We start from the raw sequence: 27,612 nt of genomic DNA, 5'->3' as shown, positions 1-27,612 counted from the left end.
AGAATAGAGTCAGCCCTACCCAAGAACACCGTGTGTTTTCAGCTTTTTAAATATTTATTTCCAAAATTAAATAGAGTAGGTTTAGCTGGTTCTTACAGCTTAGCAGGAAACAATTTAATTTCCAAGCCAATTGTATATTGACAGTTGGCAACAATGGTTTTACTTTATAAAAAGAGAATGGGAAAATAGTTGTGCATTTCTGAAACGCTTCCAGAAAATTTCCTTTGAGAACACATTCAGTGAAAAGTATACAAACAGGCATTAAACATGAATGTAATTTAATAAACATCCACTCAGCTATATGGTGTGATAAATAGGTAATAAGAATGTAATACAGGCATTTAGCTTTCAGCTTCCAAAGGAGCTGGAAGCTAAAACAATAATACTTTCATTAGACTCTCCTGCCTGGCATCAAGAGCCAATTTCCACCTATTAATATGGATTTCTATTACCCGCCTTGTGAATACTGTTAACCCATTTATCAGGCAAGAAGCCATACTTTTGTCACTTATTACAAGCAGAAGGGGAGCAGAAGGATTGCTAAACCATGTCACATTAAAGTATCAGATTAAATCATTTGACCTAGAAGATAAAAAACATTCCACTTACATTTAAAATGAATTTAAAAAAAAAACAACAAACGAACCAAACAACCCCAAACCTGCTCGTATTACAGCTAATAAGGCCTTTTGCAGGATCAAATGTCTCCTTGCTGCATCAGAAGAAAAAAAAAAATCACCGTCTGCAGACTAATTGTAAACTCGGTGCATGTGTAATTAAACATGCCTCATTGGTTCTCTTGATATGTCAATAGTGGGTAGGAGGAGGTTGATTTAAGTTAAACGACTCAAGTCTTACTGAACATTTGCCCCTTTCTGTGTCCTCTAAGCAAAGCATCATTTAACAAAACAACCTCAGCCAAATATGAGGAGCTTGGAATTAAGTGTTTATTATTCAGATTACAGCGGTGCCCCAGACACGTCGGGACTGATCCCTTCCTTGGCAGAATCGCTCCTGATTTCTGCCACGAGCAAACGTGCCCTGAGAGAACGGAGCTGCTCTCCCCGCCGAGCAGAGGCCAGGGAGATGAATGGAGGGACTGCGGTGCTATCGCAGAGATGACAGGCACGCAGCGATTAATCACGTGGCTGCTGCTAAACACACTAAATTCCTGCTTTCCCACAGTGCAGGAGTCTCCTTTGCCTCCTGCCCGGCTCCCAGCTGCAGCCAGCCCCGCTCAGTGGGTCCAGCCGGGCATGCAGCCTTACCTCCTCTGGCACCCCACTGCTCCACCACTCACCCTCCTGCCTGGGCAGGGAGATCACAGTGTTCTTCTTGCCCTTCACACTGGATCAGGTTATAAAGATCTATCCTGCTCCAGGGACAGCCCTTTATCTAACAGGTCTGCTCCCATGCCTACGATAAAAGCTCTGCAACAGCCACCTCACCCACTTTCCCTGGAGTGATGACCCAAGAGAAGTATGTGTATTCCTCCCACTCTACACAGCTCAGATGCCAAAAATACTTAAGACCTCAATCCACAAGGGAGAGTCGGGATCAAGTAAAGCAACAGAATGTAAGCAAACTTTCTGAAGTTACAATACTTATAATTTTTCTGGTCTCCGTTCAGAGGCGGCATTTAAGATATGCGGATTCTTCAAGCGGGATGTCTCAGCTTTCCTTGCTTTATTTCTACATGCTGTAGGTCAGCAAACCTAGTTCACTTAACTTCATCTGACTGCTGCTGGTTTACCCCACTCACCTGGCTGTTCTTGTTTTGATTGAATTCTGTAAAACTATAGAAATCTGCCAGCATATTCCCTTTGCAAACAATTCCGTACAAACTTCACCCCTCCCACCACCACAGTGTCCTGTCCCACGCAGTTTGAGCCAAGGGACCTCCAAAACTCCTTCTGAAGAAAGAACATTTCTCCTTTCCTTCTTGAAAATCTTGCAGCGAGCAGAAAGCTGGAGAGTTACTCAGAAGTCATCAAGCCATCAGGCTGCTCATTATAGTCCTGAATGCAATTATTACCAAAAGTAATTCTCTGGGGGGTACTATGGGCTGGCCAATCTTACAGCCTTTTCAAAGGACTGGAAGAAGTACTGCGGCTTTGTGAGAGATTCTGAACGCCTTTCAAACTCTTGGCTAGTCATTTTATCCCGTATTTCACCTTTCTGCACGCTGCAAATTCATCCATACCCATCTCTTTCTCAGTGATCCTTTAATCCTTTTCTGTTCATGTTGCAGCTCAGCACAAGGATGGGTGTATTTCTGTAAGCCGAGTACTCAGGAGGCTCTATCAATATGTATGCGTGACGCAAGGAAGAAACATATTTCTGCTGAAGAAGAATCAGAAGTTGAGGTCAGACGTTTTATAGTTTGGCCAGATTCTGATAAGACATATTAGGAATTCATAGGGCTTTTATCATTTTCAGCAGCAAGAGGATTAGACTCTATGCTGACAAGAGCAAGAACATCAATTGTTAAGAGAAATATGTGCCATACCGAAACACAGTAAAGCACCTTAAAGACATAACATACTGCCTGATAAACACACTACAAGCACTTTCAAATTCAGCCCAGTGATGGCTGGCCGAGACAGTGCTTCATTGGCTTGCCAGAGCCAAAATTACAATGATTTCAGTGCTAATGCTGAGGAACGCAACAGAACTGCAAAGGGATGCTATGCTTTAAACCACAGCCTCGCGTAACAGCATGCATTCAAACTATGGATAGTAAACTAAAGCTTTGGCTACAGGACAGAAAGAAACATTATGAATCTTTATTTGGATTCAAAAATTGTATCCAGTAAGCTGGCACTACTGATGAAAGGACTCAAGTCTTAATTCCAAAAAACAGTGAGTTTTTTTTTTCCAAATTCACAGAAAAGTAAAGATATCAACTAATAAAAACGATCTCCCGCCTATCTGAAGAAAGATGCCCAAACCAAAAAGCATCTCAAATTCACCCTTCTTCTCCCTAAAATATTCAGAGCACCATAAATGTTTACAAACTAAGAGACTTTTTGTACTGAACTTCTAAAACCCTTGCCTTTTGATAAGGTTGTGCATCATTTGATTTTAATTACAGATTTTTTTTATCCCTTAAATTTGACTAAAAATGATGTGATTTACAAAGCAAACAAGCCAGTTAAAGAAAGCTAATTAAATTCACTAGAGACAGTCTTGCTTTTCCCCTCAGTGAGTGTTTATTTCAGCTCCCAGTGCTCTGATAGCTCCTGACAGCTTGCTGGGACACAAGAAAGAAGTAGGTCAGGGTAAGCCGGAATCAGCAACAGAGGATCCCATTAGACAGGCTTGTAGGGTAATACGGAGATCGAGGAAGTGTGTGATGTAGTGACAGTGTTAGAGACACATAACAAACAGCCTGAGGACAGCCTCCAGCAGAACCGGTACGTTTATCTTCTCTCTGCTGTAATGACCCCTCGTACAGCTTATCCAGTTTGTGATTTCTCATACAAGAGGTGCTGTAGAAACCTAATGACAAAAACGTACTCACAGTTTGCTAGATTATGCAAAGCCAGAGGCAACGCTAGCACCGGCTCCCTTCCCAGAGAGCCCCTACCCGCAGGTTACGCCGCCTGCCAGCCTCCAGAGCAGGCAGCACCGACACGAGCAGAATACGGCCAGCCTTGCGCTAGCTGGGAATGCAGCAAAGAATCCTCCTGTGCACAGAGATCAAAGGACAATGAGACTGGCTTCTCCTAACCAGCTTCTAAAATATTATCCCGGTGATTACGGTTGAGGTGCCTACAGTGAAGCTGGAAACACCGAAGAGCCGGTAGTGAGAAAAGCTGCCTCAGCAGCGAGGCAGCACAGCCCAACTGCGGCGGGGCGCGAAGGATGCTGCTGCTCTCTGCGGTGGGGCCACGGAGAGCTGCTGCTGGCAGCTCCCGACAGCAGCCCCAGCTGCCCTGGTGCCATCCAAACTGGCGAGGCGCAGCGCACGTACGGCTGCGGATGTGCGTCCCCGTGCCACAGCCCTGCCAAGCAGACAGGAGCGGCTGCGAAACCTGTGGTTCGTACTGGGGATCCCAGCTGGGGCTGTTGCACAAGGAAGGGACAGCAGCAGAAGCAGGGAGCAGAGCAAAAAAGACAGAAGCGATCAGTGTAAAATATAAAGTGCTTTATGTTTCTTCCACTATATTAGTTTTTGTTGTTTGTTTTTTTTTTAATGAAAAATGTATTTTACTGGATATGTGAATATACCTGGACACTTGCTAGTGTAACAATTCCCTCCTGAAGAAAAGAATATGAGTTTTTTATTTTAAAGTGCCTTGGCAATAACAGCAGAAAGCACAGCACCATAAACTCTGCAGCGTGATGTTCAGTTAGAGGCAGGCTAGAGCTCTGCTCTCCCACTTTTCTTGTTCTCGTGCCTATTGCTCACACCACGGAAAGTTCAAAGTCTCTCGGGCGGGATCTGACAGCCTGCACATACCCAAACATTTCAATTACGAGAGCCAAGTTCCCAGGCTTACACAAAAGCCAGAGATACTCTCCCCAACTCCAAACTGTGTAACCTGCATTAAAAAGAGAGCGAGTGTGTGCTATCCTAAAAAATAGGTAAGCTTGACAGGAACAATTTAAACCGCCATGGGCATAAACAAACACAAATGGAGAATGTTGTTTTATTCTGTTCAGAGCTTGATGCATTCCCTTTGCTTGGAGAAGTCTCCAGCAACCACTTAAAGTAAAGCGCGTGAGTTACTTCTCCGAAATGCTGGAGTCCACGCTGACAAAGCAGCCTGCATTATTTTCAGAGTCGCATTTTGGTCCCATTCGTTTTCATGTTTATTCGATCAGAGTGCGCCATGTTCAGCGTTTCTCCCACTCTTTGTTTCCAGTTGCAACCTTTCTGCAACACAATTCATCTCCTGTGCTAGCAGCGCTTCCTGCTCTTCGGGGGGTCACTCTCTCCGGTCATTTGTACCCACCCATTTTCTGACACAACACATCCCTTTCCTGCAATTTTGACCTCAGCAGACAGTTCCAGCGCGTCCACAGAGCTCTTGATCGAGTGACGTCTGTTTGCTCCAACCCTAAGCATGCGTGTAAAATCCCCACCCGGTCAAATGTCTGGAGAAAAGTCCTAAAGGAAAATATGCACATCCTAAAGAAAATACACATTAAGATAAAAGCACTAAAATCAAGGAAGAAGACAACGAGAATGATCAGAGCCCCACTGCCTGCAAGGAAGGAAGGAAGCTTTTAACAGCACTAAAATATAAAATTGATTTGTACACATATTTGATAAAAATCAATACAATTAGCAAGTAACTGAATACTAGAAAGGGAAATTGATTGCTCGAGGGCCCAGAGGACTCAGGGCAATCAGTCCATTCTTCTAGCTCCTCCACTCTTAATAAAAATTTACTTTTTCATAATCCTGCCTGAACTCTTTGCCCATTAATAACGCCACTAAATAGCTCTTCTTTTAGCACTGTTATTGCAGACCTGCTCGAATTACATTTGGAGGCAGTTTAGAGTGGCATGGTCTGGCCATTTTGCTATCTGCAGCACAAACCTCCAAGCAATAGCATAAAAGAATACCGGCTAATGAACAGGAGCACGGGAACACTTGAGAAGAGCTTATAAAATTAAGTACCAAAGTTTAAGTAAACGGATTACCATAGAATTGATTTGCTACATCAATTTGGTCAGCTTTTGCTGATACATCATTCCTCCCTCAGAGGAGGCGAGGCACCGTTTCGAAACAACTAATTAAACATTTTGAACCGTGGCCTCGCAAGGAGAGTGGGGTGGCACCGCTCTGCTCGCCCGCTTCCCTTCCCTCACCACCGCCTAAAAATCGTTACTCCACACGGAATGGGGACGGGATTTATAGCCAGTGCTAGACTAAACTAAGCAGCTTCTACAGCCGCAACCTCAAAGCAGGCTCCAGTTTTGGACAAGGACAATCTCCTTCTTCTTTCATGAGGGGCCGGAGGGACGAGGGGCGGTCGCTCTGCCGCGTGCTTCCCCTGACCAGGCCGGGCCGTCCACCGCAGCCAGCCTGCTGGCAGGGCCGCACGCCGCCCCGTTTCTCTTTCAAAAGGACAGATGCGTGCTCAGATAAGAACTTTCTCGGATGTTGAGCTTGGTCCACTGACTCATCTTGATAGGAAGCTCTTTAAACCAAGATCTACGTGTGGGCCCTCACCGAGTGCTCTGCCTGGCTGTAGCTCAGGCTGGCACAGCACTGCTGCTGACCCAGGCCCTGGCCCAGCCCTGAGCTCTGTGAGGGGCCTTACCCAAGTCAGAGGCAAAAAAAAATCATTTTTCCATATTAATCACTTCACACATGCTTAAAATTCAGTAATATTATTCAATCACATTCTACTCCATCTCCAAGGGAACATCTCCAGAAGCCATCCAGAAATCTCAACACATACTTAGGCCTCCAATGGCCCGGCTGGACCAGTGGTTAAACTGAGCCATTATATCAGCCTAAGGATGGTCTACGGATGCTTGGTGACCCAACCAGCACTCTGTGGTGACACCTGGGTGGATGACACACTGCAGTTCCAGGGGAGGAGAGCGGCACATCACTTGCCAGGCACCAGCTGAGCGCCACAGGTGCAGTTGCAACAGCTGCTGAGTTGCCTCACCACATTCTTACGATTTTCTTACTCCGAAGTCTGTCCTACTGCTTCTTCTCAGAAAGAAGAGACACGAGTCTGGAGACACGGATAGAAACCAGAAATTACAGTTTCCGCACTCGCCTTCTTTGTAACCATGAGCAAGCGACTTTAATCTAACTGCCTCAGTTTCCCTGCCTACTAAAGTAAAAGACAGACATTAAAACTTATTTCACCCAACGCATACATCTTTTGTGAAGATGAAATGCTTGTTCTGTGTGAAGTACTTGGGAGATGAAAGGCATCAGGCACACATTAATCTTAGTCACCACACCTACCAAGAGGATCTCCAGTACATAGATTGGGATTTGTGTTTAAAGAGTCTTTGTGCAATTCAGGAAGTGTATGTTCCTGGAGAAGTATAGCTAAATTAAAGCTAATCAAGAATTCCCATGTTAATCAGCCTTCTAGTCTTTGGGAGATCACAAGAAGGGTGCTGCTCCCATTTCAAAAGACAGCACAGGGCCACGGAACGAGTTACATCAAGCTGGCTGAAGCCCATTTGCAGCATGGTCATGGAGGAAACTATAGGAGTTCATCCACAGGCATTCATCTCCGAGCACGCACACTGGTAAATCAGCTCCTATTCGGTAATGAAATGCAGAGTGACTCATTTTTCCTACGTGTGAGAAGAGAACCAAAGAATCTTTTACTTTCCTGTCTGCCTTTATAAACACTGAATTGCATCTCCTTCCTTCGGAGAAGCTATAAAAGAGAACATGACTCTCTCTTCTGGTTGGTGGAACCCAGAGCCAGGTTAAGACCCCAAATTTCTGTTGAAGAAGGATGTTTGGGAAGTTGGCTTGCCAGCAGCGGGCTCCGCCTTCAGCACCCGGACGCGGCGAGGCACGATGATCCTGCACTCGTGCTGCGGTCGCGCAGACGTCCTTGCGAGCTGGCCTGGGGACAGCTCACCACACTGCTCCGGGCACTGCGGCTGCTCCGTGTGGGCCAAGCGCCAGGCTGTTTACTCAATGTCTGAAGCAAGTTCTGCAGCTCAGACTTCGCCCAGCACCCGCGGCTGTCCTATGGCAGCAACCAGGTGGGCTGGGAGAAAGCACCAACCATTGAATTTGCACTGCAAGGGCAGCAGTGCAGGCACAATTCGACGCGTGGCCCAGTGCTGGCCCTGGCTCACCAAAAGGCAGGCAGTACTTCGGCCAGGCTAGCTGGGCTGCCTGAGCACTCAGCAGGCCCAAAGAGAAGTCCTTCGGACCAAATCAGCTGAAGTGATAAGGGGCCGCGATCACTGGCTCCCCCCCACACCTCTGTGCCACTGCTGAGAGGCCGATCTCTCTAACAAAGCGATGCGAACAAAGGTACAAAAGCAGCAGGGCAAGAAGAAAAGAAGAGTCACAAACTTGAGAGAACAATAATACAAGAGATAAAGAAAACCAGCACCCGTAAAGTCAGTGCTGAGGAAGCACTGAGTGAGCTGGCAGAAAAAACATTCTCTGCTTAAGTGGAAGCCACAGGAGATGCCGATCTGGCAGACATGCCCATGAGGAACCATCTCCGTCCATCTCCATCCTTTTCCCCCACACCACCCTGCCCTTGATACCCGCCCAGCTTCCCCAGCCCGTGGCTTTGCCCTCCCTTTGGTCCCAGCCCGACCCAGGCTGCCGTGCTCCTACCATGGCCTCCTCGTATCCTGGAGCTCTCCACTAGGCCGGGAGGTCCCTGCCTCTCCATCGGCGGCTCTGGCAGCCCCAGCCCGTGCAGCTGGGCTAGCCTGTGCCGCAGAGCTGGTCCACCTCCGCGCTGGGAGCCGGTGGTATGCATAAACAAGCAGCTATGCTGCAGACACAGAGCTACGCTCCGAAAGGAAATGACCACTGGATGTTATTGCACAACCTTTCTTAATAATGAACGTGCATTTCTTGAAAATGCATGCCACCTAATCCCCTTGGCATTGCAAACACGCCCGACAGGAGGGTAATTGGAGTTAATCAAGCCATGCGCTCCATGCGAAGTGTAACAGTTTGCCTCACTGCATTTCAGGGAGCAGAGGGCAAAGCATGCAATGCTGCTGCTCCTGCAGCCCCAGCACGAAGACCCCAACCTGCTGCCACTCTGGGCACAATGGCCAGCAAAGGGAAGGCCTTTGGGGGCTGTAAAGTGGGTGACCATTTTAAATCATGAACTAGAGGACATGCAGCTACCAATACAGATCATCCAAAAGAAGGACTGGCAGGCGGCCACAATCGGTCATTTACTGGTCGCTCACTGTTGCTGCTACTCTTAGGATAAAACCAAAGCCGCCAGCTTGCATAAGACTTGCAATAATTAGCTCATGCCTTATCTTCACAAGTAACAACATCCAAAATCAGTTCCACGCACGTGGGTAGCTGGGAGTTTCTTACACAGCAGCATTTGACACTGTTGCTGTAGCTCAGAACATTTCTTTGCATGCTGTCCTTGCAAAAGACTCCAGATTGTGTGCGGCCAGGCATGCAAGCGTCAGCAACCATTCAGAGTGGCTAACTTGGAGTTCAGACTCTCTGTGTGGACAGTCACTCAAATGCTCTGTATCTGGCTGGATTTTTGGGGGTAGGGTGAAGGGTGAGAAGAGCTGTCAAGAGGGAAAAAAGAATTTGTAGAAGATGTGTAGAACCAAAAGGATTTTAAAGGAAGGACAACGAAGACTGCCCAAGTCAAGCTTTTCCAGATGTATTGGAGTGACTGAGAAGCATGGGGGAAGAAATAAATGGTTCAGCCTGCAACATTCAAGATTTTCAAAATTTATAACCAATGGAAGGCACACATTTCTCTCAAAACATATTGCACACCCCACAGCACCCAGTTACTGGTGGAGCGCAGAGAGAACATCCTCACACCCACTGACTGGTCCAATGCCATGGCCAGCCCCAAGCATTTCTGGAAGTAGCATTTCTGCAGCAGCAGCGTGCAGAAACGCTTCATGTTTATTAACTTGTTTGGTTTCGATTGTTGGATCGGTTCCCCATTCCCAAGGCACTCAGATTTATTCTTTTAGCTTAACACTACAACGTAATCAAATCACTGCATTAAGCTGACAGACTTTGGGAGCCCTGAAGGGGAGGGGAGAAAGGCATCAGAAGAAGTATCTACATTTTTTCTTACATCCTTCACACTTGCCCTGAACTTCAGATTCTACCCATCTGCATCTCTGGAATTCAAGAATATTGAACTTTAACTGACACGAGAAGTTATTTGAAGATGCACAACTTTCACTTGAAATTAAGGCTGATCTACCTTCTGGGATCAGGGACTAAGATTCATTTCTCATGAAGACTGAAGAGCCCGAACGCGCTCTCTTTCTGCTTCAAGTCAAACACAAGTGTTGCTGCAACCACGAAAACATCCTTCCGATGCTATGTAAAGTTCAAACCAACCAATCCATAAATAAGATGAGGAGATAGAGATGGAGGATTCAAACACACCTTTGTGCCCTTCCATTGAATGTGTAGAATAGGTAAGAACAGGAAGACAATGGAGATGGCTCAAAGAGTCAGGATTAATATGAGAATTGAGAAGAAGGGCGCTCTTTTGGTTGGATTTTGACTCTTGACTCTTCAGTATGATTTATTTCCAGCTTTACGCACTGAAATACTAGAAAATATTTAGCACACAACACTTAATGTGGAAGACAAAAGAAATTTTTGGACTTAGACAAACCCCAATGTCCTCATCTAATGTTACCCAACGCAAAATTAGAAAGAAATTAGTGCTTGCATAGTGCTGTGTGTTTAAAAATAATTTGAATGAGCCACTGCTTGAAGTATGGGAAGGGTCCTCTGTTATTATAAACCAAACATATTTCATTTTAGACTACGCTCAAACTGACACGATAAAGCTTAAAAAAAATCTATTTGGGGAATTTCTTTAACAGAGAAAAAACAGGAAAACAAACTTCACAGAGCCTGTGATCAAATAATCTTACAGTTTGGACTTAAAACACCAACAATGTCAGGCATTTCAGTGTAGTAGCATCAAAACTAGATATTTACTACTTGGTAGTGAGTAACCCTTTGAAAAGGGAGGAACAAAAATTCCTTTTTAATGAGTCACCATTTGGCAGTCAGAGATCAAAACCTTTTGCCTGTATTTCTGACTGCAGCATTGTATATACTTGGGGTTTTCTCAGTCTGTGTGACTTTATTTAAATCAACAGAGTTAATTAAGAAAATAAGTAAGTTAAAAGAACAGGAAAAGTGAAGTCCTTCAAAGTGTATGACAATCAGCACGATCTACAGGGTTACTGAAATACCAGATGAATTCAGAAATTATTTCCATATATAAACTTGGAATTGTGAAGATCCTAGTAAGATTTAAAGCAACTTGTCAAAGCAAAATGAAATTATACTCAGTATCCATGCTGATAACCACATCAAACACGTTGTGTAATTGTACTTAAACTAATGCAACTGTACGGGGAAAAAGCTTCTAGAGCCAGAGTGGAATTGTGTATGACCGATGCCTTCATAAAATATGCATTTGTTTAACTTTGCCCAAAACTTAACCTATGAAGGGCTGGGACTGAAAATGAAACATTAAAATAACTACTTGGATGTTGACTCTGACTCTTCAGTACTATTTTTACTTCCAGCTTTATGCACTGAAATATTAGAAAATGTTTAGCACATGACCCTTGATGTGGAAGACAAACAGAAATTTTTGGATTTAGACAAACTCCAATGTCCTTGTCTAATGTTACCCAATAGAAAATGCCGTTTTTGTCTTTTTTTGTTTTTACCTCTTTCTTCTTATGTCAAATTCTGAAGTTTCAGCAAAAAGGAAGATACTATGCCATGATGCCAGAAAACAAAACAAAACAAACACTTGCTTTGGCATTATAGCCAAAATCAAGCATAAAACTATCATTCATAGGAGGGTGGAGTAGGGGTGTCAGGGCAAGATATACTGCCTTTATTTTCAAGATACTTTCCAACTACGTGGAAAGTCCCTAAAGAAAGACCTTAGCTAGTTACAGGCACTTATGCTTTACTAAATATTTCAGTCATTTTACTGATATTTCCCTCACCTTCTCACTAAGCATCCTTAAGGTAAAGCGCCATGATCCCCATTGTACAATGGACAAGTAAGAACCTGAGGACTGTTTACTCAAAAAATTGCCTCCACCTCCGGAGGCCTGTGGGGCTACATGCATTCAGACCCTCTGAAAAAAGTCTGACAGTTTTGAAATGAGAGAAGACATTATTTGGGCTTGGCTTTTACTTTAGAAAATCTCCAAAATTATGTTTGAAAATTCACATCCACTAAAAGTTAGAACAGGGACCTACAACTGGCTCCACACCGCTATCCAACAGCCACCCCATGGAGCTGCTGATCAGCAGAAGAGTCTCCATACCTTGCTGTCACTTCACCGAACCATCCAAGCCCTTACATCACTTGATCTCAATTTCTGTTCAATTTACTTGTTGATTAGAAGTTATTAGAGTAAATAATTACAGTAATTGGTTACAGTTTGGGAATTCAGAGTATTGAAGAAGGAATTTGGAGAAATAACCTGATCTACTACAGTAGAGAGAATCAATCATCCATCGCGTTCCATTAGTCTTTTTGGCAATCTCGTGTCACTGTTGTCACAAGCCTGGATAACGATGCCACATTAATTCTCCTTTTGAGAAAGGGACTACAAGATTTGACTCCGTAACCATGTCCTACCTGACCTTGGGGAATCTTTGGGGAAAGTTTCCCATCAAACGCAGTTACAGCTTTTACTGAAGGAGAATTACCAAGTTGAGCTCATGCTCTGTAACTTGAATGCATGACACAAAAATATACAACCCGTCTTCTGTTTCCACTAAATATAAATCACCAGCACATAACCAACAATTCTGCACACCCAAGCCTATGTGAGAAATTACATTTTTAAAGCCATTTCTACAAGTCTGCTCAGAGGTGGTGGACATGGGGCAGAATGAAGAGGCAGCTGCTGGATCTGGCCCATGGAAGAACAACAGCTCTTTTAACAAAATTGGCCTAAACTGAATATAAGCTGCATTTCCCAATCCAAACTTTCCTGATTCAAATGAAAAAAACATAATAAAAAAGCAGCAACCTACTTTATTGTAAACATTACAGAACACAGGACTTGAAAAGATGAAATTTATTATATGTTTCATAACATATCCAGACTCCTTCCCTTCCTTCCAGACTATACACTCCTCTCGGTGCAATGTGCAATACTGTATTTCTGATGTCAGCGTGAGCAGACAGAAGAGGACATATGGCCTTTTGTACTGTTCCCAAGATGCCGCATGTTAAGAAAGAAAAAAAAAGTCATTATCCAGGCTGGAAGAAACCCAGGCCATCTTAAATGTTTGTTTATTGCAGTTTGGAAGACCTTTTTAGAAAATACAACAAACTACTCTTGGACACCTAATCCTAACCCAAAATGGGGGCTGGGAACCAAGCCACAATTTGGGGGAAACTTTTGTTGACATGATCATTTGAGCATTTCTCTGTAACTGGATATCACTTCTATTCCTGTGGCTAAGACTAACAAGTTAACAGCACTATTTACACTAGTACTGTTGTATCATTAGAAACAACAAGATTATGTACTTTAATTCTAATGCCAGCACAATTATTTTAACACCAAGTGTGTCAGATCTGACTCTATACCCCCTAAATTAATTTCAGAGTAGTGGCTAAATAAAATGACATACTTCTTTGTGCTTTTGTTATAACACGCTCATGTGCAGCAAACTGTGAAGAAAACGTAGTAATTAGAGGTTAAATTAATCCCTGACAGACAGGCAGTTTAGGAAAGCTGGGCCCTCTTCAGCAAACAGAGCAGAAAGCTTGCCAGTCTTCCCCAGCGCTGCACAAAGCCCACGCGAGATTGGCAAGCGCACCCCAGGGCAGCAAAGGGGAGCGCTGGAGGTCAGAGCAAGTCTTCGAGTAGCCAACGCCGCCACGCAAATGGTGCGACAAGTGAGGTGCAAGGCTCGAAGCAGTCGCCACTACAGACGCTCCAACTGCCTGATCAGGATCAGCCACTTGAAATTAAAGACAGGCTTTTGCACAGCAGAACAGGCTTCTAACCGCCGGGTAATCCACCTCTGGATGTTAATAAAAGTGAACAATGGCATTATATTTCACAACATAACTAGAAAGTTACCTTGCTGCCTCTGATTTTAATGCAGGCAATGGATTTCACTGCCCACAACACAGCGCATGCGCTGTGTTGTTCTCAAGACACTAGCTAGGCACGTCCTGGGTAGCTGTCACTCCCAAGCCTGCTACGAGTTCTCAGGTGCTTAATTCTAGAGAAAAAGAGCATTCCACAGAATTACAAAAGAAAAAAAAAACAAGACTAAAGAGGCAGCCCAGGCTCTTTGCCCACACAAGTGTGGCCTGCAGTCCAATGGGGAGCCCCTGAGCTGGTGAGCCCCGGAGCCCCCAGCAGCCCCCACCTGGGCTGGAAAACGGGGCAGGCACCGCAGTCACAGCCACAGGGAAACTCAGTGGGAGAAAAAAAGAATAAGGAAAACAGCCTGTATTACAACTGAAGTAAAAGCCAAACGTGTGGGGCTGGCAGGGACTGCAGATCGGTGTGGGAGTGCATGAACAGCGCTGGTATTTCTGTACTACCCAGATCATCAATTATTAACAAATTAGGACATGCCTGATGGGGTGCTTATGTAACGCTTCTTTATCAATAAAACTGCCAAGTCCCTTGCAGAGGAAAGTGAAGTGGATTTCAACAAATCATTGCCTGCCCTCGGCCAGGGCCCGTTGCTGATCCTTATTTCCCCCTCACAGCACAGCCACCAGTCCCCAAAGAGCAATTTTGGTCAGCCTAGCGCCCCTGTGGCCTCCTGGAGCAGGGGCCCTTGGATCCAGTCAGTGCCTGCTGGTGCCTTATTGTACTGAGGTGGCAGTGCCGGCGGCAGGGGGCCATCCCAAACCCCGCATACCCCTGCCTCTCCCCGGCCTGGGCCCCAGCAGAGGCCTGTGGGTGCGCTGCCGGGCACAGCTCACGTTCCCCGTCACTCCAGCTGCACGGCAAGGCAGGGAGGAAGGCACCCGCAGCTCCTTCCTCTCCTTCACCCCTTGGGCACAACTGTTCTCCCACAGGAGCAAAGGAAAAGCCAAAACGCAGCCTGCCATGACACCATCCTTCACACCGCTCCCTTTCTATTTCACTTCTCCAAACGGGGTTGGGGGCACAAAACAATCCCCTGCCCTATTCGACGGTCTGATCCTTGAGCCCTCAATGCTGGGATCAAACGCGTGTCTCACTGCCCTCAGAGGAGCGAGGAGCACTGCGGCCGCTCTCCCACCGCGGGGCCTGGCAGAGCCCCTCCTGGCACATCCCCCATGCTCACCAACGCAACTCCCAGGCAGCTTCCGCAACTCCACATGTGCACAGGAAAGGCAAAAGGAAAGTGTTATCCATGAGGAGGCTTCCCAAGAGGAATTAAGACTCTTCGTAGCTCGTTTGCATGTGCTAGCTCTCCCCTCTCTGATGGCATCACTGCCTGGTAGTGCAACCGGTGACTCGGGAAGTGCCAAGTCCCAGGGCCCCACTCACCCCGCCACCCGGAGGTATACCTTTATTTTGATCAGCACTAACAGTCCAGGCCATAGCAAACTTCAGGGAAAAACAGCCAGCAGAAGAGAAGGGCATAAAGTGAAACCTTTAACTGACAAAGACATCGGTTTTCTGTGTGAAGTGCTAGCAATAACAGTAACGATCAGGGGAAGGAGACCACGATACAAGCACAGACTGTTTTGCAAAGTTTCCCTTGAGCTTCTGGCAGCCCTGAAACGGGTTACAGAAAGTCAGAACTGTATTATTGATCACTGCCTGTTCTGCAGGGTTGGTTTTTTTAATAAAACAATATTGTGCTTTTGCTATTTTCACTTAGATAAAAAACAATGTTCCAGTATCTTCCAATATCCCATACAACCAGGAACAACACTAATGAGGGCAGTACTAAATGCCTAAACAGTTTCTTCACATATTTTTTAAGCAATTGCCTGTAGGAGTGAACCCCTTTTACGGGTGAAACAAAACAAAACTTACTACGAGTGCACAAGAGCATCGCACACATTTGGCATTTTACAGCAGCGCTCTGAAGTTCCCCTTCAAAATTACTGGCAAGGAAGGAAGTCCTGCACAATTTTAGCACCCACCATCTGAAAAAAATGAGAGCAGTCCCAACTGTTCTTTGAGATGTATAAAAGAACAGTTGAAAAACTTACAGTTGACTGGTGCTACCTAGGTTACCCGTCAATGGCATTGAAACTGGTATATTATTAAGAGAGGTGTATGATGGGAATTGGTTTATTGTGCTGATCCATAGTAACCAACTCCTGTTCGTCCATCATTTATCTCTCTCACCAGCGACATATGGGTTTGTCTATTCACACTCTCAGCATTCTCTCTGCTCCAACAAACAGTCAGCCTTTTCTGCTGGGATAAGGAGATTTTTTAGTTACATCCATTATGTGCGTATCAACATTTATGGCAGGAAGATAATTGCCAGAGAGCTCAGGGGGATAAAAGCTCCCTCTTTATAACACAGACCCCCTTAAAAAATCAATATTGATATAAAACAGCCCAACGCAAAGCCTTGGTGTGTCTTCTTCCTACAGTCTGCAATACTTTTTTCCCCTTTTTTTTAATAGCAAGTCAAACTGGAACGTCAGGTAGAAAGCCTTTGTACCAACTTACACCACTGCTCTTCCCAGAGAGGGAAAAATAGCAGCGTACAGTATTAATTGTTCCTCAAAGAAGTGAGTGGCAAACGCGTCAGATGTAAAGAGGGTTCCTTGGAGAGGCGCCAGCATCGCTTAAACTGATTTAGCTATCTTTATTTGGAGACCATACCGATTACTAATGAATCGTAACTTATAGTCACCTTCTCCTAAATGTGGAAAAACGCTGACAACTCAGAAACAGCCAGCACAAGGGAACAATGAAAACCTGGGGATCCTGCCTTTCCTCCTACTTAAAAAGCTCAGCCAACCTTCGACTATTCCACCCCCCGGTTTGGCTAAGTCCATTTGTCACAGCTTCTGCAAGATTTACTTTGCCTTCCCATGGCTACGCGCTCATAAAAGTTATTTTAAGGCAACTTTCATCAGAGTAGCAAGTAAGATAGAACATTTATTGATTAAATGACTGGGAACCAGTGAGTTGCACTGTACTTAACCTACGGGACGGCTCTGGGAGTTTACTTACTCTTGTCCTTGTGTTACCTTCTGCCTCCCTAACTTTTGTTTCGCTGATGAAGGCAGCTTGGGCTGAAGCCTGTCCTGCAGCTGCACGGGGCAGGTCGGTGGGCATTTCGGGGCAGGTTGGTGGGCCAGCCCGATGCCTGGGATCCTGAACTCTTTCAGTACATCTTCCCGTACCATCAGAAAGCATCTAGCACAGTAGCTCCCTGCTCCCACATAAACTCTCTGAGTGCTACCATATTATGAGTAACAAGATCAGTAATAAACAAACAAACAAACAAACAAAAAAAAACAAACAAAAAAAACAACCCCACCAAACTGGCACACTATATTTATAAAACACTTCTACCTGGGTAACAGGGAGCCATACAAAAGAATTAAGAATATATGTAACTGCCGCTGTAACCACTAATCTCCCCCCAATCCTTTAACAACTGTGTTAGCTTTAAAAAAAATCCAAGAGACTTTGCAGGTTCAACCTACGTAGTTACAAGGGACTACAAGTGAAGCCCTGTCAATATTTGCTTTTCTGATTCTGAAGCGTTAGTTAAAGGGATTAAAAATAGAGACGAAAAACCTGGAGTTAAAAAAAAAAATCTGAAAATAAAAACCTAAATTAAATTTGAGCTGCTCACTTCTGAGCATTGAACAGCTCTTCCCTCACTCGAGAGGAGCTGCTAGCTGCATGTACCTGCCTCACAATACATACTATTTGTTTTTTATCCCTGAGCAACAGACTATTTCCTGGTTCAGTTTAAAAACTCAGTGACGTTCCAATTTCAGCCCACACATGTGTGTCACTGTCAACGTCAGTGGCAGGAAAACATTAGAAGTCACCCCTTGCTAATGCTTTCCTAACATGGAATTTCCTCCTATCTCGCTCCCCCAGCCCACCTCCTCCCTTCAGCTGAGAGCATCTTTCCCAAATTGCCTTTTTTTTTCCTCTCTTTCCCCCTTCCAACCATATGGCAGCGGGAGCGAGCTGCAAATGGGCAGTGCCAGGAGCGGATGGCTGCTTTTTTAGGTGCTAGCGCGGAACTTACTCGAGCTGCGCCTGCAGCCGGCGGTGCGCGGCCGCCCTCATGCCGCCCCCCCGGCGCTCCGCGACCCCCCCGCGCCCTCCCCCCCGCCCCGGGGCCGCCCCCCCCGCCCCCAGGACCGACCCCCCCAGCCCCCCTCCCAGCCCCGGGGCCGCCCCCTGCCCCCTCGCACGGCCACCGGCAGCGCTGCAGGGGGGCGGCCGGGCCCCGCCGGCCGGGGGGGGCCCCGAGCGGAGCTGCGGGGAGGGGGGGGGGGGGCAGCCAGCAGCTGCTGGGGCCGGCAGGTTCAAGGCCGTTCGCGGCTCCCTGCCTGCCTCCCTCCCGGAGGCACCATATGCTCCAGCTCGCACACCGGCAGCTTGATTTCCCCATCACCGGGGGGGGGGGGGGGAGGACACACCGCGGGGGGGGGAACACGCAGGGATTAGGGGGCTGAGCGGGGGAGCACCGGCGTTATATAACGGGGGGGGGACACACACACACAACTCGCTTCGCCGCCCCCCCGAGCCGCAGGGACTCGAAGGGGGGAGCCCGGCACCGCCCCCTCCCCGCCGTGCCGCCCCCCTCGGGCACACCGGGGAAGGGAAGGGAAGGGAAGGGAAGGGAAGGGAAGGGAAGGGAAGGGAAGGGAAGGGAAGGGAAGGGAAGGGGGGAGGACCGGCCGCCCGCCCGCCCGCTTCCGACGGGGCGAGGCGCGGCGCTCACCGGACTGCGGCGCCCCCGCGGCCGCTCGGCAGCGCCGGGGCTGCGGGGAACAAAAGCGGCCCTTTAATTTAGATGTGGCCCGGGGGTGGGAAGGCGGGGGTCCCGAAGGGATGCGAAGCCCCCTGTTCTTCCCCCAAGCGGCCGCTCGTCCCTCTGACAGCCCCCTCGCCGTGCCCGAACAAAGCCGCCGGGCACCCCGGGGGGACCGGCTGGGGGTCCCCGGCGGCGGCGGAGGGGGGGAAGGGGCCGGGGGCGGCCGGGGCCGGGGGCGGCCGGGGCCGGGGGCGGCCGGGGAGAGCCGAGCGCCGCGGTTGTGGCCGGCAATTGCTCCGAAGCCCGGCGTTAATCGCGGGGGGCAGAGCCCCAAACAGTTGGAAGCGTGAGTCAGCACGGGGTGTGCTGGGGAGCCGCGCACCGGCTGGGGGGACAGGCGTTCGCGGCAGCTCCCGCACTTCGGGGTCGTCCCTGTCCCCGTCCCGGTCCCGGTCCCCGTCCCCCGGCGAGGAGGCAGCGCTGCCGCCCCGCACTCTTCCCCGGACCCAGCGGCGGCTCCTCCCGGAGCCTTTTGTTCAACACCCTGCCTGGGGACCGCGCGCTCCAGGCTCCCCGAATCACCAGGCACGGCGCTGCCAACAGCGGCACCGGCACTTTTTTAACACAAAAACCCCAACGCGGAGCGGCAGCGGCCCCTTCGCCCTCCCAGCGACACCTTCCCGGCGCTCGCAGCCAAGTTTGCAGGCGATGCCCGGCGGCGGGCAGCCGGGGGGGGGCACCGGGAGCTGGCAGCGCTGCGCACCCCGCTCCTGCCCGGCCCCACGGCGCCCCCTTCCCTTCCCTCCCCTCCCCTTCCCTTCCTTTCCTTTCCTTTCCCTTCCCTCCCCTGCCCCCGGTGCACGGTCCCCCCCGGGGACACGGTGCCGCGCCGGCCCCAGCAGAAAGCCGGGGGCAATCCTTCGGGCGAGTTTGGGGGGAGGGTCCCGGGGGGGGCTTCTCCGAGGAAGGCGCCCCCCGAAAACTTCCCCGGGCCAAGTCCCCGCAAGCAACTCGTGCCGCGCCGCTCCGCGCTGCCGCTCACCGGAATGTGGGGCTCCATGCGTGGTGCTTCTACCCGCTGGGAAACCAGCAGCATCTTGGAGGGGGGCTCAGCCGGCTTTTAGATCCACTTTGGCTGTATGGAGCAAAACCCAGCGCCGCGGAGGACTCGGAGGCTGTTTGCTCCTTTTAGGTTCCAGACAAGTTCATCCTGGCGTTGCAGTTTGCTAATGATTCACTGTCTGTCTCAATCTGCTCACTACATTTCCATCAACCCACAGCTTCCTCACTTAGAAGGTGGAGTTTGTGGGGTTTAAGTTACTGATAGGCATATCTAAGTGCTGTGTCACTCAAAGAGGAGGAGACACACACGCTCCCGCACACACTCTCACACACACCAGCCGCTCCGGGCTTAAAGGGGAAGCAGCGCTTTCTTCTCAGAAACCGGCGACCTCAGAGGTCCAAGGGTTTTCGATTTTTTTGTTAATTTTTCCGCCCACGCGCGGAGGCGAAGCCCGGCTGGCCCGCGGCCGGGCGGTGAGCACGGGGCGCGGCGCGGCGCGGCGGGAGCCTTCCTCCACAGCTTCGGCTTCGTTCAGCGCAGGAGCCTCACAGAAACACCCGTGGATTTTATTCTCTTCCCAAATCAAAGGGTACAAATCACAGAAAAGACAGCCCTGGGTACGAAGAGCAAAGGGTTGAGTTCTCCCTAAAAAGTGGCATTTCCCACCTCCTGACTACACCATAGCCAACGCTTGTAGCGCTCATAAAAGGGTTAAGCTCACCTCGCACAGGTGAACCCAGGTTAGCGAGAAGGAAACAGCAGAGCTGTTTCGTTTTCCCCCTTTGTGCTAGGCACATCTCTCTCCAAAGACAAACACAAATCCAAGCTGAGAGCCGCCATAAATCCACGCATTTCCCATACAGCCTAAACGTGTTTCTTTCGAGCCGCGCTCAGACAGACCATCCCCAAAAAGCAAGAACCTTGGACCGCACGTAAAGGGCCAGAACAGGGAAGCTGCAGGCAGTTAGGAGAGCACACTGAGTCCCCAAATAATTGCTGGTAGAATTTCCTTTCGTTACCTTCCTAAATCGGTGTGACTGCCACCCTGCTCCTGGTGCTGGAAGACACCGGGCGCCCTGTCCCGGTGCGCTGCCTTGGTGGACGAGAGGTGGGAGACACAGCACCACTGTTAATGAAGTGTCTGATTTCTCATCAGGCACAAAACGGCGATGTTGGTAAATTATGCTCTATAAAATTAAGAACTTATTTAAGGAAACCCAGTTATTATGCCCAAATACATACTCATGAAGTCAGAATCTGGCTTCACTTTCCCCAGCGATTTCCACACAGCTATGATCCTGGACTTGCATTAAATTTAAAGCCCAAGCCCATCTTTGCACATTTCGTAGCAACCCTGAGGTAACAATATCAGCAATATCAGCTCAGCAACAGAGAACATTTGGTTTCACCTCTGCTCAGAGCCCAGCTTTCCAGGCTGCTGCAGCAACAGGCCCTCTTCCCGGGGCAGCATTTGTGTCACGTCAGTTTGGATTCCTCGGCAGTTTTTTAGTTTGCTTTTCTGATGATTTTGCCTTCTATATCATTCAAAGTGACTTGAATGTATTTTTATACTGGGAAAAAAAAAAAAGCACAAAAGTAAGAAACTCTGTGGGTTTGAGCACCCTGAATTCTACGGACTCCAGGGGCCAGAGCTCAGAAGGGATCTTGGTGCCCAAGGGGTGGCGTACCGACAGCTGATGTTCAGGTTTGATGGGCTGCCCAATGCAAATCCACAACCCTTGATGAAGTTCCAGGGCTCAAACCCAGCATTAGGGCATCAGCACAGGATCCTACAGAGCCAACGTGCTGCACAAGGGTCACCAACCGAGGCGGCTCCGTGGAGATGTGCATTCATCATGCATCAATCAGGCTCCACCTGCGCGGAGGTGCCGCTGCCTGCCCAGCATGCAACGTGTGGAACCCCTCCCTTAGGGCTCCCATCTTTCCCCCTGGAGGTTTTTGGACTGAAACACACGTGTATGGAATGCATAGGACACAGGGATTCACAGTATGCATGGCAGGACCGTGTCACATTCTCTACCAGCAGTGCATGCTAGTCATTTGTCCAGAAGTTTTGGAAAACCGTGTCATTTGAGATTCTTGCCAGACATCTGACGTTCCCGACAAGCGGTGAAAGCCCTAAGGACTGTCATTCGCTTTGGTCACGTCACAAAACTAGACCGAAGGACTTCCCCAGAATGAAGACGACGCGAGCAGGTGTCGCAGCAGGGACGGGTTTGGGCGTACAAGGAAGCCTGACCCTAGGCAGCGTGAGCCTTAACAGAAAAGTAACAGCCTTGCAGAGATCACTCACTGCCAGCAAGAGGTGGTGGCTAGGCAGGAGATTTCCGGGCTGCAATTTGGGCCTTTGGTGATTGACTTATGCGCCTTTTCTTTAGGCATGTTTGCTAGAGCTGACCTGGGGGAATCCCTGGCTGCTCCGGCGTCAATGACAGAACTTTTGGTGGCTTATCCGGGGCAGTGTTTTATCTTCCCAGATTGGGCCTACCCTAAGCGAATTGCCAACTCCTGTTATTGGACTTCTGCCTTGTTCTGAAAAGGTGAGCTGTGGGATTCTGCATAAAAGAGGCAATTTTAAAGGTATCAAGACTGCTGTTATGGCCACAGGCTGAGGCTGGCCGAAATGTATCGTGGTACCTCAAACGGTACAAAACCCAAACCCTGGCTGGCTGGCAGGGATGAATCCTGTTCTTTAGAAGTTATACGGTAGTTTGCTGTATTTCATTTAGCAGCTTTAATATTCATAGAAAAATATCATTTACTTTGTTCATTTCACACAACTAGGGCCATTGCTTTCCTAGTTGAGATGTCTTACTCAAAACCTAGAGCCCAAGAGCTAAGTTAGAGTTGTAGCTAAAAAATAACCAGCTGATGAACAGAGTGCACTGAGCTGTACATTTTCTGAAAAACACAAACAGGACTAATCCTTGTCTGCACAGCTTTTGGACAAGCAGTATCTTGTAACCTGCCTAAGGAGAAGCGTTAGTTGGCCAGGTGCAGGTAACCGTATCGCTGGGACTCTGCTCTCCCAGGAGAACTGTGCCCGACTGAGCTGGCCTCTGGGTGCTCCCCAAATCCGTATGGACAAGGAAGCCTGAGCAGCCAGGGGCTGCTCTGCAGCACGTCCTATACACTGGCAGGGAGCAGCAAGTGAGCAGCGCAAGGACTCATCACAGATTCACTGAAGGATTCACAAATTTCTCAGTGACCCATAAGGAGATGGATGGAAATCATGTGATGCTTGCTACTTGCATGTTTTTGACCTGGAAACGGGTAAAATCAATGGATTTGGCTGAAATACACTTTGAGTGTATGTTTACTGGGAGCTAAAACTCCAAGCAAAGCTCCTGGGGAGTGAAAACACATGAACTGCAACATAAATACACAAGCCTTCAGAAGCTAAAACAAGAGCTTGTCCTAATTGTGCCCAAAACACAAAGCCTTGGCATGTGAGAATGAGAGACAAAATTCAAGGGAGATACGTATGAACTAGATGTGGACTGCTCCCTCCCAGAGCAAAGATAATTATTAGGCTGAACGTAAGCAGGGTGATAAGGAAGAATATATTAAAAAAAAGATGAAATTATTCCGCTGATAGAAAATTAGAGAAGAAACACACGGGTCCATAAGAACTCCCATTCTGCATCAGATCAAGGTGCACCTAGCCAGCATTTTTCTTCTGGATATCAGTGATGTCCGTCTTCAAAAAGCACTCAATGAAACTGTGGAGATCATCACCACAGATGGATGTTTCTGAATAAATGGGATCGAAAGGGATTGGAAGCACTCATGGAGAGCAAATTCATCAGTGGCTATTTAGCACAGAGGTCTGGAGGTGACCCTGGTCACATCACAGAATGAACCTCTGGGTGCTGGACGCCGGCAGGCGGCATCGGGGGAGGAAGGACTCTCCTTGTCCACACCTTGGGTACAAAGCTTGTTCTCTCTGAAAGGTCTGGTAGCAGCAGCACAGATACTGGGCAAGGTGAACCTTGGGTCTGACTGGTCAGAATTGCATTTCTTATGCTAGATCAGATCACAGAGCTGTCTTGTTTGTTATCTTGTCTCTGACCACAGGCAATAGCTGATGCTTCACAAGATCGAAAAGAAACCTTTACTGAACAATCGCAGGAAAAATTCCCTACAGTGGTGCAAAGTTCTTATAAAGTTTCCTCCCAAGCACAGACAATCTGCAGCAGACTGATGCTCCCAACCCAGCAGGCTCAGACCCCTTCACCCGTCTCATGCTGTAATATACTGGGGGGAGACTTCTAATGCATGCAAAATTTCAATTCCTTTCTGAAGCCCATTATACTATTAGCAGCAATGCCATTTTGTTCTGAGTTAAACAGCACCTCAGGTCATTGCTGAATGTGTTTCACTGGACGTCCTCCCCTCCACCCTCCTCTTCTAGTAAAAGTGTATGAGAAATACCTGAAAATAGGTAAACTGCATCAATAAACAATTTTAATTATCTCAGTAATGCTTCTTACATTAAGTAATGTTATAAGTCATGTAGAAAAGTATGTGTAATTGTTAATATATTTAATATTTTTTTTTTTTTTTTTTAAGAAACATTACTTGTAGAAAAATAGGAAGCTTCAAGGAAAAAGCTTTCATCTGAGAGCAGTTAACTACACAGTTTCCACATGCCTTTCATTGATTTGGACATGAAAGAAGAGCACTGTTGATCAAGCCAACTTTTCCTTCACTGGGTCATTACTTACATGAGTGTCCGTGGAAGAGCGGATCAGTGAAAGCATCAAAGGAGGCACTGACACACTAACATTTCAGTGGGTGCCTGAACTAGTTCAGGAAATTATATAAATCAAAGTGAATGCTGATTTTGTCTCCTGCTTGCAAAAATACACACGGGTCTAGCCAGAGTCTCTGTGCTGAACAGTTAAGAGATGACAACGCTGTTAGTAATTTCTTCATGCTTCCGTAAAAAGTTGCACAGCACAAAGTATGGAGCTTCCACTGAAGTATAGGTTAAAATCAGGTTGTTAATGTGTGCTCGCATGCCAAATGCTTGTTCCAAATCGATCTACTTTGAACTTATATTTTAAATATAGAAATCAGTTATTTGCATAGCTCAGAAATACACTTAAGCACATGCTTAACATTATGTATGACTCTCTCGGAAATGGAAGGGATTACTCGAGTGCTTAGGTAAGCACACAGAGTAATGTGGTGTGATCCAGTCTTGCTTTCAGGAGGCAAAATCCCACAGCCCCACTGACATCCCAAACTCAAGACCACTACTCAAAATCTCCTGGACAAAAGCCTGTTGATCTCGCCCAGGCATTTCATTTTAACTCGGGTGAAATCTGGCCCACAGATTTAGCTCTGCAGTGTTTTACCTCCCCTCATCTCTGCTTGCAGTGGGACCATGCAGAGTTACAAAGAGCGGGTGGCTGCAGCGGCGTGGGGCGGCCGGGACAGACTGCTGCCTTTCACCTGGAGCCTCGGATGCAACTGGGAATAGAAGCTGTGCTACGCTCAGCTGCAAACGTACAGCAAATGCACAGGCATCATTTAAATGAGCCTGTGTTTGCGATGCCTGTCACTACCTGGGAGATGCCTCTTCTCCAAGCGGTACATTCGGGAGCGTTCTCATGTTTGTCAGCTGCTGCAGAGCTACAGCAGCCAAACGGGCAAGGACGCAGCTCGCAGCCCATGCACGGGGTATCAGATCAGCAGCAAACAGAGGCAGGTGTCGTTTGCCGAGTTTCCTAGTTAGCAAGAGGTCTGTGCAATCGGGCAGTTTTATTTGACTCTTGTGCCCGACTGCAAGTAAAGCATCACTGAAAAGATGCAGTAATGTAAAAAAAAAGGCTTAATAATAATTCCAGCTTCATTGTTTTCTCACTGCTAGATCACACAGGTCATACATACGTGCAGTGATCAGGGATATAAGGACCTGACTCAGCTCCTAATGAAGTCGACAGAAAGGCAGATTCTGGCCCGTACCTGATGCAACAGACTCCAGATTACTTTAAATTCCTAAGTCTGCAAAAATTGTTCTGTATTGGTTTTAGGAGATGGGATCACACAGTTTTGCTTCCCTAAGGAAATATGCACCTTTCTTCCTTAATTTTCCCTTTCACTCCTAGAAAGGTCCTCTCTTACTAGAGCCGATGCTACTTTTTGAAGTATTCTCTATTTCGTGACTGTCAACTATTCTTCCCATGCCAGATACATGGCAAAGTTATATATTCTTCAATTCAAAACAATTTACATGAATATTCATAAACTACCTGATGGCAGAATTGGCCCTGAGATTTAAAACCATAAAACCCACAGAAACAAATGTCACCCTTTTCCCTTTGTCAGAGATCCCTTGGATCAAGCAAAGAAATTATACTTTTATGCTGTTGCCAAGAAAATGCAAAACCAAAGCATGAAGCATCGTATGTTCTGTTTATTAAAGAAGAGTGTCTGTAATGACACGGATACTCAGCCAGGCTAGGATGTTGCCAATGTCAGTTTGTGATTTACTAGAAATTATTGATTTCAAATCTTGGTTTCCCAGGGCTACCGAGCATATCCTGTCATATGAATATGCATCCATTTGCTAGCGGCTGCAGCCTTGTGTAAGAAGTGTGTTGTCTCAACTGGTGTCAGATTTCTTGAGCCAAAAAACAAAGCTCTACTCCCCTTCAATTCAGGAACATGTACCAGCTTTTAATTTCTGTTTCTATGCCCAATACAATATCAGCACGACTTAAACAGCCACAGCACTCATCCAGAAGTTTACACTTTGTTTTTAAAATGAATAAGAAAGCACTGCCCTAAGAAATTGCATCCCCCCATAAAGGAAATGGCTCACAAGATTTCACAGAGCATCTCTAAGTTATGAGATAGTTACAGCCTCAGACTTCTGAGACTTCTGCATCTCGAGAGGCAAGATGGACCTTAGCTATGCTGAGGTACAGATGCGCAATGAGCAAGTTACAAAACGTGTGAGTACAAAAGGCTGGCAGGGAGAGCAACTCACTGTTCATCGGGGCCAAGAGCGACGGTTGAATTGCCAGCACTTGGAAAGATTTGTTGTCTTCTTTCCTCCTGCCCTGGGAGTTTGGGCACTTGTGTCCTCTCAGCCTGTCCCCCTAGGTCCCGCTGTTCTCCTGCCCATCTGGTCCTGGCCCCACCTGCCCAGCATTTTCCCTCATTTTTCCTTGGGCACTGCCACTCCTTAGCCTTTCTCTTGTCCTTCCATGTGCCCGCACCTCTAATCCCAGCTGCCCCCTCTCTGCTCCTTCCCTTCCCCGAGGAAAGCCCTCCTGGTCGGAGGTGGCCCCGTCTCTGACCTGCTGCTCGCTGAACGCCGCTGCCCCTGCTGCCAGCGGGCTGCCAGCCTACTCACGGGGGACTTCAGAGACCAGCAAGAGAGTCCTTGTTTTGTACCATTGTGGTTGTCATTAGCTGCTTATGAAAGTTCAATGGCATCTGTGGGATTTGGTGAAAGGTGCTGACAATTCTGCTCTTTGGTGCTTACCCATCTCAGTGCTCACAGAATGTTTTTGTTTTTACGTTTTCCTCCAAAACAGAAATCTCTGTTTTACCATCCCTTTTCTCAAGTCACTCGCATGTCATAATGAGTTCTCTGTTTACCAAAATACAAAACCTTCAGGGCTGACAGCAGCGGCAGAAACGACAGAATCAACAGGACTGCTTTTCTTTTGTCTTGTCACTTCACCCTCCCTTGGTTTTGCACAGTGCAGAATAGATTAACTTTGGGAACAGCGGAGAAGGGAACAGCACATGGGAGAGCGTACAAGGAACCTCTCTCCCCTCCTCCCTGTGCCTCCCAAGAACCAGCCAGAGGGGAACCTACACAGGTAAGGTGTGGGAGGCACGCACCCCTGTGCCGGGCTGCAGAGCG

At 47.6% G+C, this 27,612-nt stretch overlaps 1 protein-coding gene across 3 annotated transcripts in view; it reads right to left on the bottom strand.

Moving 5' to 3' along the window:
* Positions 1–20,348, bottom strand: part of MAMLD1 (mastermind like domain containing 1) — a 78,664-nt gene extending 58,316 nt beyond the window's left edge. Inside the window, exon 1 of one of the 3 annotated variants that reach the window (XM_080553985.1) lies at positions 19,683–20,348. In XM_080553985.1, the coding sequence (XP_080410111.1) occupies positions 19,683–19,736 (54 nt within the window). In that variant the 5' untranslated portion in view covers positions 19,737–20,348. Of the gene's footprint in view, positions 1–8,299; positions 16,749–19,682 lie in introns of those variants that run through there. The other 2 variants (XM_080553983.1, XM_080553984.1) reach the window with 2 other exon arrangements.
* Between the last annotated feature and the right edge of the window lie 7,264 nt (positions 20,349–27,612).

This window comes from Anser brachyrhynchus (genome assembly GCF_964034855.1).
Source record: "Anser brachyrhynchus genome assembly, chromosome: 13".
Classification (NCBI taxonomy): domain Eukaryota; kingdom Metazoa; phylum Chordata; class Aves; order Anseriformes; family Anatidae; genus Anser; species Anser brachyrhynchus.
Note: the sequence above shows the minus strand (reverse complement) of the source record. Positions and strands in the feature narration are given on the sequence as shown.